This window comes from Arachis ipaensis, chromosome B08 (genome assembly GCF_000816755.2).
Source record: "Arachis ipaensis cultivar K30076 chromosome B08, Araip1.1, whole genome shotgun sequence".
Classification (NCBI taxonomy): domain Eukaryota; kingdom Viridiplantae; phylum Streptophyta; class Magnoliopsida; order Fabales; family Fabaceae; genus Arachis; species Arachis ipaensis.
In genome coordinates, this window is record NC_029792.2 from 27,959,149 (window position 1) to 27,969,296 (window position 10,148).

The following is a 10,148-nucleotide window of genomic DNA, read 5'->3' on the forward strand; positions in this document are numbered from 1 at the left end:
TTCTTCAGTTTCTAAAATTATTTTTACAATTTAGTGGTTTAATTTTCTATATTATGACTAATTTGAGATAGGACAGAAATTACTACTAAAAAATAGTAAAATAACTGTAGATTTTATTTGCGAATTTTTTTTGTAGCAATTTGTTGTAAATTTTACTACAAATTTATCATTCATGAAAAATATGTAAAGCCTTTGCTGCAAATTTTGAAATTCACAGTCAATTTTAAAACATTTGTTTGTATTCAATTCTCATATTCCTCACACTTTATTGTTTTTGATAAAAAAAAAATTACTAGTGATATATATATATATATATATATATATTTTATGAATTCGTAACTATTGATATATCGGTGATATAAAAAGAAATGAACTTATAAATAAGAGTGAAAAATTGTTGCATTAAATATTCATCATGCAAGATAATATATACTAAAAAATATTCACAATAACTTGGATGCTAATAACCATAATTAGTTGTTGAAGATATATACGATCTAAATAGTTATAGCATGCTTGCCATTTTCCTTTTTTTCTCGGCGGATGGCGTTTCTCGCATTCAGCTACAATACATTCATGAATGCATTCTTTCCTCTTTATTTGATTGCGTGTATTGTGTTTCTTGCAATTCCTGACACAATCTTCAATGTCAGATGTAACATAATAAAATGTAGTTTGGATCTTCAATGAAAATTATAAGCACCCTTTTTATCCCAACCAATGTTTTAAGTTTTTCCACACTTGAATGACACATACATACTAGTCTAAACTAATCAAAGATCTAAATAAAGATAATTATTGTTTTTTGCTTAAAGGTTTGTAATGTGCTAATATTAGATCAAAGGGTTTGTCACAGGCCCAAAGTTGGCTAATAATGGTTAATGAATGGTAGGCCATTTGAGTACGTGAGTTAAATGAAATGATAGCCTCAATCATGTAAATGCATGTCTACATGGAATAATGGACATAAAGAATCGAACAAATCAAGGATCACAATCATAGAAGGAGAGTCATGCACACAAGAAGGAAAATAAGTGGTTATAAGATGTAACCACACAATTAAGCTCAAGTCTCACGTGCTTGTGTTCTTAGTCCGAAAATCATGTTCCAAAATAAATTCCTCAAGCAAAATTAACACAAAAATTTTCAAATTGGTAGGGTGCCCTAAAGATGATTTCTTGGAAGATAAGTCATCACCCTAACCAAGTAGCCCTAATATGCAACAGGTGTTCAAATACAAAAACTAATCATGCAATCTATTCTAACTAATGAAAGAAAAATTAAAATCATAGGTGTTGAAAGGAAAAGAATACCTACGGAAGTCGGTAACCGACCTCCCCACACTTAAAAGTTTGCACTGTCCTCGGTGCCATGAGTGATACGCAAAGCGGGGTTCGGTTCGCCACTTCCATCATCCGTGCCTTGAGTGCTTGCTTCACTGTTGTCTGAATCGGATGTGGAAATGTCCAGCTCTTCCATAGGCGGTTTGACACAACTCCAAAGCTTCTTCATGTAAGCAAATCGGCGTTTGTTTCGCCGTTCATATCGATCTATCTTCTCATGGAGCTCTACAAGCAATTGATGGGTTGACTTTGGTGGTGCGGATGAAGTGGTAGAAATGGTGGAAGGAGGGGCTATGTCAAGGCTTGTGGTGTCCATGGGAGGTTGAAGATATTTTCCGCTTGGGACGATATCGCCCTTTGCCGGAATTGTAGCCTTCATGTCCTTAGCGTCGCACGGAACACCAGCAGCAGCTACTAAATCGGATACCAAGGCGGGAAATGGTAGATTACCCTTGGCATGGACTCGACCCATCGCTTGTCGGATGAGGAGAGAAATGTTGGCCGGCCTCTTCGTGAGTACGCACCAAACAAGGAGGGCGAGGTCCGCTGTGATGGATGACTTATGGGTGCTCGAAAGCACGTAATGAGATAATATCTGGCCCATGCCCGGGTCTCCACTGTAAGCGCACGTGCATCAAGGCTTTTAGGCCACATCCTAAGTCTCCCTTGGGTCCAATGATTCTCGGGTTCAGCAATGACTCGAAGGATCGAGTCCCAATCAAACCCAAACTCATCCCGTTGCCGTAGGACCTCTTGGTAACCGTCCATTTCCTCCGGTACCGATGAAACATTAAGCACTCGCTAAATAGCCTCCTCTGAAACTGAGACTTGCTTCCGGCGCACGTAAACCGACTGAAGAGACGGGGAATGGAAATTGGAGTAAAACTCCACCACCCAAGAGAGGTTGGTCTCTTGTGGTCGTCGCAATAGAAACCCCTATCCTCGCCGCTCAATGCGGGGTAGCACATACGAAGCAATGTGGTCCGGGGGAGTGAGTAGGGTTCCTCTCAACCATGGTAGGGAACATGAGCTCACAGAAGCGGTTGGGAAACCTTGTGGGGTCCCTTGCCGGATTGCCCTTCTCGTGTTCATCAATATGAACAATTGTCTTCGCCTTCTTTGAAAGGGGCTTAGCTCCTAGTGGAGGTTGCGCCTTGGAGGTTGATTTTTGGGGTGCCCTTTTTGTGGCCGATTTCTTCGACGCCTTTTTCTTGCCTTTTTGGATGGCCATCCTGAAAAAGGAAGGGAAAGAGGGAACATTAAACCCAAATAATCACATTTGGAAAATAACATGCAAGTGAAAGGTAATGCCCAAAAGGAATAGTGTGTCTTGAGGACATGACAGCTATAACATGTGATCAAGACAATAATAAAAGCATGGGACATACACTTAGCATGGGATGCAAGAGTGAGTAAAGCATACAATAAGGCATGAGAAGGATAACTCAAGCATCAACAAGCACACAAGATAGCATATGCAAGGTAGATAGTGAGCACAAGGCAATTATGCGCCTAATCTAACTCCAACACAATAAAGCATGCAATGGAAGAAAGTAGAGTTAAAAAAGGGTGAGATCAATAATCTTGCAATATGCAATAAGGAAGCAAGTCATGAGCAAAGAGCAAGAGAATGGTAAACATAAAGCAAAATAGGCTCAATGCACGTAAAGAAGAGCAAGTGTGTGAAGAAGAAGCACTAAGTTAAGAGCATAGAGTCAAATTGAACCAAAATGGTATAGGTACATTTCAACAAACACTTGGTGTGCACTATTCAAATAATGAGCAAATAAGAGAAATTCAAACATGTAAAACCCTAAATGGAATACCAATCATCATAACAATACCACATAATCACAAAGAAATCAAGAGATATCAAAATGACCCATCAAAACAAGAGAGAACTCAAATTTCAACACCCATGGGTAATATGAAAAGAAAAAAAAGCAAACAAGTAAGAACAAGTTAAGCAAAATGCAACTAAGGAAAAAGAAGCAAAAGAGTAATCAAATGCAACTAGTAAGAGAAAAATTTCAAAGAGGACAAAAGAGAAGAGGGAGTAGGAGTAGAACCTTGAGAAGGAGAAGAAAGCAATGTGAAATGTAAGTGGAAAATAGGAAAAGAGAGGAGAGAGAAAAGAGGGGAGAGAGAAAGTGTGGGACCGCCGGAGGTGGTGGTCGCCGATGGCGGTGGTGGTGGTCGGAGATAAGGTAGTAGGATGATGGGAGAAGATAGAAGAAGAGAAGGGATGGAAGAATGAGAGTGGAGGAAGGAAATTTGAAACAAAAACAAAACAGGGCGCGCATTGATCATTAGTTGCGTCTGGGATGCGACGCGTGCACGCACTCCACGCGTATGCGTTGATGGATGGATATGGGGCGTGATGCGTAAGCGTCCCTCACGCGTACGCGTGAGGTACAGAAAAGGGAGGGGACGCGTACGCGTCAGGTGACGCACACGCGTGGACAGAGTTGTGCCTTGGGCACAAAGTTGGCACAAGAGAGGCCTAACTCTCTGGTTTTTGTATCATGAGAGGCGTGCAGCACAATCGACGTGTACGCGTCTGTCACGCTTACGCGTGGATTACAAAATCGGCGAACGATGCGTATGCATCTGCCACGCTTATGTGTGGGTCGCCTAGCACAAAGTAGGCATAAAGGGGGGCATAACTCTCTGATTTTTGTACCAGAGTGTCCAAAATTCGCAATCGATGCGTACGCGTCGCCCACGCGTACGCGTGGGTTAGCGAAATGGCAATGGACGCATAGGCGTCACCCACGCTTACACGTGGGTCGCAATTGTGCCTTTGGCACAAAATGGGCACAGATTAGGCACAACTCTCTGGTTTTAGTACCAGAAGTTGCGAAAACGCGTCGACACATACGCATGATGCACGCTTGCGCGTCGATAGTCCCTTTTTTTTTTTACACATGACGAGGGGCACTTATAGAACAAATTGGTAGTAATGCATGCTAAAGGGGTCAAAAACATCAAAAACCTCATGTAACACTCAACCTTAAGCTTTTCTTCAACATCTTAATTCAATCAAACCATTATCAAAGAACTCCTCATGAGTAATTTAACACAAAAATCAAGCAAAAATCAACCCTACTATGAACAAACTCATAAATCAAGCAATCACCAAAGGTACAAAAATTCTACAAGCTATGTGCAAGAAACTATAAGCAAAGGTAGATCATACCATGGTGGGGTGTCTCCCACCTAGTACTTTTCTTTAACGTCCTTAAGTTGGACGGTCATGAGCTCAAATCTCTTCTCCTTCGGGTGCGTCCTCAAGAAGGAACACCTCAACCTCTTTGTTGCTTTTCATCTTTTCTCCATGGTATAACTTTAGATGATGACCATTAACCTTGAAGACATTGGGGCTTGAAGGATGGCGCAAGTGATAGATCCCATATGGCTCCGCTTTCTCCACTTTATACGGGCCTTCCCACCTTGATCTCAACTTTCCGAGCATCAATCTCAACCTAGAGTTATAGAGGAGAACTAACTCTCCTGCTCTAAACTCTCTTCTTCTAATGTTTCTATCATGCACCGCTTTCATCTTCTCCTTGTAAAGCCTTGAATTCTCATAGGCTTCTTAGCGAAGGTTCTCAAGCTCCACCAATTGTAACTTCCTTTCGACTCCAACCCCAAAACCTGTGTTGCATTCTTTTACGGCACAATATGCTTTATGCTCTATCTCCATCGGTAGATGGCAAGCCTTCCCATAGACCAACCGGAATGGGCTCATACCAATCAGCGTCTTGTAGGCCGTCTGGTAAGCCCAAAGTGCATCACCGAGCTTAGAACTCCAATCTTTCCTGTGAGGCTTCACAACCTTTTTCAATATGCGCTTGATTTCCTGATTGGAGACCTCGGCTTGGCCATTCGTTTGTGGGTGGTATGCTGTGGCCACTTTATGGATGATATCATACTTCTTCATTAACCCTGTCATTCTTTTGTTGCAAAAATGCGAGCCTTGATCACTCACGATTGCTCGTGGTGATCCAAAGCGGCAAATAATGTTATTCCGAAAAAAAGAAAGAACCACATTAGCATCATCGGTTCGGGTGAGAATCGCCTCTACCCACTTAGAAACATAGTCAACAGCTAGCAAAATGTACATGAAACCATTAGAATTTGGAAAGGTCCCTATAAAGTCAATACCCCAAACATAAAAAATTTCACAAAACAACATTGTTTGTTGTGGTATCTCATTCTTTTTAGAGATATTTCCAAACTTAAGGCATTGTGGACAAGAATTACAAAAGAGAGATGCATCTTTGAAAAGTGTAGGCCACCAAAACCCACAATCTAAGACCTTCCGAGCCGTCCTTTGAGGACCAAAATGGCCACCACTCTCGGAATAGTAGCAAGCCTCCAAAATAGCTTGATGCTCGGATTGCGGTATACACCTTCGAATTACTTGATCGGCACCACATCTCCATAAGTATGGGTCATGCCATACATAATATTTGGATTCGCTTTTGAGCTTATCCTTTTGATGTTGAGAAATATTAGGAGGAAATGTGCGAGCAACCAAGTAATTGGCAATAGGTGCATACCAAGGGATCACCTCGAAAGTTGCTAGCAAGCCCTTAAGAGGAAATGCATCATTAATAGGAGTGGGATCGCCCTTTGTGTGCTCAAGGCGACTCAAGTGGTCCGCCACTAAGTTTTGCGAACCACTCCTATCTTTGATTTTTAGGTCAAATTCTTGCAATAGCAACACCCATAGGATCAACCTAGGTTTGGATTCCTTCTTGGCCAACAAATATTTCAATGCCGCATGATCCGAGTATACTACCACCTTAGTGCCAAGTAGATAAGCCCGGAATTTATCCAAGGCGAAGACAATAGCTAACAATTCTTTCTCGGTGGTAGTATAATTGGATTGCGCTCCATCTAAAGTTTTAGAGACATAGGCAATAACATAAGGAATTTTACCCTCGCGCTATGCTAGCGCCGCTCCCACCGCGTAGTTTGATGCATCACACATTATCTCGAATGGCCTAGTCCAATCCGGCCCTCTGACGATGGGAGCTTGGGTCAAAGCGATCTTGAGCTTGTCAAACGCCTCCATGCATTCTTCACTTAAATCAAATTCCACATCCTTTTACAACAATTGAGAGAGAGGTAACGCCACCTTACTAAAGTCCTTAATGAATCGCCGGTAAAAACCTGCATGTCCAAGAAATGCACGGACTTCCCTCACAGAAGAAGGGTAAGGCAAACTAGAAATAACATTGACCTTTGCCGGATCCACAGAGATCCCATCATTAGAGACAATGTGCCCTAAAACAATACCTTGTCTAACCATAAAATGGCATTTCTCAAAATTTAACACAAGGTTTGATTTAGTACACCTCTCTAATACTTTTGCTAGATTGTCCAAGCAAAGGTCAAAAGAGTCCCCATAAATAGAAAAATTGTCCATGAACACCTCCATACAATGCTCCAAAAGATCTGTAAATATACTCATCATACACCTTTGGAACGTTGCTGGTGCGTTGCACAAGCCAAATGGCATTCTGTTATACGCATACGTTCCAAAAGGGCATGTGAAGGTTTCTTGGTCTTCGGGAACAATGTGTATTTGAAAATAACCAGAATATCCATGTAAGAAACAGTAATGAGATTTACCACATAGGCGATCAAGCATTTGATCGATGAAGGACAATGGAAAGTGATCCTTCCTAGTGGCCAAGTTTAGGCGCCGATAGTCAATACACACCCTCCATGAGTTTTGGACTCTTGTGGCTATAAGCTCCCCTTGTTCGTTCTTGTTTGTAGTAACACCGGATTTCTTTGGAACTACTTGGACGGGGCTCACCCACTCACTATTCGAAATCGGATAGATAATGTCCGCTTCTAATAATCGGGTGACCTCCTTCTTCACAACCTCTAAAATGGTAGGATTTAGATGCCTTTGAGGTTGTCTAATGGGTTTGTCTCCTTCTTCTAGAAAAATTCGGTGTTCACACAGTTGGGGGCTAATGCCAATTAAGTCTGCTAAGCTCCACCCAATGGTCTTCTTGTTCCTCCTCAAGACATTAAGCAACTTCTCCTCTTGGTGGGAGGAGAGCTCCTTTGCAACAATTACCGGGAGCTTTTGGTCGTCTTCAAGGAAGGCATATTTTAGGTGGGGTGAGAGTAGTTTCAAATCTACTTTTTGTTCATGACTCGGTACTTTCTCATCCGGTGTCATTGGAGATGATAGGGCATCTTTTTCACATACATGGGAACTTCCCACACTTGGGTCTTGAATCATACTCTTTCCATCAAAATCACCTTGGTGGACTTCGGCCACCACATTATCAATCAAATCACACCAGAAAATAGAGTGATCCTCTGGTGGATGTCTCATGGCTTTATCTAGATTAAAGCTCACCTCTCTTCCATCGATCTCAAACGAGTAAGTACCCAAAAACACATCTAATTTGAACCGGGAGGTCTTCAAAAATGGCCTCCCAAGCAAAATAGATGAAGTCCTTCTGGAATCACTAGGGGGCATCTTGAGAATATGAAAATCAATCGGGAAGACCAACCCTTTTGATACTCACTAGAACATCCTCCGCAATACCAACTACGGAAATTATACTTTTGTCCGCCAAAACAAATCGGGCGGTCGACCGTTTCAACGGTGAAAGCTTTAAGACCTCATAGACGGAAAAGGGCATAATACTCACACATGCACCAAGATCGCACATACAATCAACAAATTCGACCCCATCTATGGTGCAAGTTACTAGGCAAGGGCCGGGGTCACCACACTTCTCTGGCACATCATCCATTAAAGTGGAGATTGAGCTTCCCAATGGAATAGTTTCTAAATCATTAAGCTTCTCCTTGTTCATGCATAGGTTCTTTAGAAACTTGGCATATTTAGGTACTTGACGGATAGCATCAAAGAGAGGAATGGTTACCTCAACTTTCTTGAACATCTCCACCATTTTGGGATCCAACTCAACTCGCTTCTTAGTCTTCCTTGCCAATGTGGGAAATGGGATTGGAGTAGCATCTTGCAAGACATCTCCCTCCTTAAATATTCCACCCTGTGGTTGAGCAATCACTTCTTCAACTACCTCTTGGGCTTCATCTTCCTCTTCAACTTCTTCTATCTCAACCACATCCTTATCTTGAGTGACCTCTATTGGACTTGGCTCTTCATGGCTCCTCTCTTGTAATTTGGTGCTGGACCTCAAGGTAATGATATTGATGCCAACCTTGGGGTTGGATAGAGGTTGAGAGGGTAAGGAACTTGAGCTTGAGGGTTGAATAGTAGAGGTAGAGGGAGAGTTTGAGGGGGGTTCCATTCGGGAAATAAGGGCTTGGAGTGTAGAATTGAGACCGGTAAGGCTTGCGGCAAATGTTGTTTGAAGCTCCTTTTGTCCTTGGAGGATGGAGCGGAGTGTCTCATCTTGGTTGGAAGAAGGAGAAGGATAAGTGATTTGGGGGGCTTGTGGTTGGTTGGGTGGAGGTGCTTGCCTTTGATGAGGTGCTTGGTAGGTTTGGTAGGCTCTTCCTCGGTTTTGGTTTTGGTATGAAAGATTTTGTTGGTATCGGTTTTATTGGTTGTTGTTGTTGTTGTTCCATCTTTGGTTCCCACTATTGTCCCTTCCTCCTTGATTATAATTGTCCTTCCATCCTTGGTTGGAGTTGTCCCTCCATCCTTGGTTGGAGTTATCTTGCCACTTTTGATTGAAATTACCCCCTTGGTTATAGTTGCCTCCTTGTTGATGATAACCTTGGTTTGGACAATTGTAGTAGGCATTAGTGGCCGCTGGTGCACGAAATTGTGATCTCCAGGCTCGAACAAATCCTGGTAATGGCTCCAGAGCTTTGTCAATGGCTTCATCTTATCCTTTCAGTGAATAATATGCTCACGCACCCTGTCATGGCGTGGCTATTCATCTGTCGGTTCCCGATCATGCTGGAATAGGATTCACCCTCCTTTTGCGTCTGTCACTAACGCCCAGCACTCGCGAGTTTGAAGCTCGTCACAGTCATTCAATCATTGAATCCTACTCAGAATACCACAGACAAGGTTTAGACCTTCCGGATTCTCTTGAATGCCGCCATCTTTCTAGCTTACGCCACGAAGATTCTGGTTAGGAGATCTAAGAGATACTCATTCTAGCTTAATGCATGTAGAACAGAAGTGTTTGTCAGGCACGCGTTCATAAAGGAGAAGGATGATGAGCGTCACACATAATCATCACCTTCATCACGTTCTTGGGTGCGAATGGATATCTTAGAAGAGAAATAAGAAGAATTGAATAGAAAACAGTAGTACGTGCATTAATCTTTGAGGAACAGCAGAGCTCCACACCTTAATCTATGGAGTGTAGAAACTCTACCGTTAAAAATACATAAGTGAAGGTCCAGGCATGGCCGAGATGGCCAGCCCCCTAAAACGTGATCAAAGGATCATAAGGTAATCCAAAGATGGTCTAAAAGACTAGTAAGAGGTCCTATTTATAATAAACTAGTCACTAGGGTTTACATGAGTAAGTAATTGATGCATAAATCCACTTCCGGGGCCCACTTGGTGTGTGTTTGGGCTGAGCTTAAGTGTTGCACGTGAAGAGGCCATTTGTGGAGTTGAACGCCAGTTTTTGTGCTATTTTGGGCGTTCAACTCTGGTTTTGGATCCTTTTCTGGCGCTGGACACCAGATTTGGGTAGAAAGCTGGCGTTGAACGCCAGTTTATGTCGTCTATTCTTGGCCAAAGTATGGACTATTATATATTGCTGGAAAGCCCTGGATGTCTACTTTCCAACGCAATTGGAAGCGCGCCATTTA

The 10,148-nt window shown here is 42.4% G+C and overlaps 1 protein-coding gene across 1 annotated transcript; it reads right to left on the minus strand.

Moving 5' to 3' along the window:
* On the minus strand, window positions 4,942-5,298 carry LOC107610832. The gene has a single exon (XM_016312826.1). The coding sequence runs from the start codon at window positions 5,296-5,298 to the stop codon at window positions 4,942-4,944; it is 357 nt and encodes a 118-aa protein (XP_016168312.1).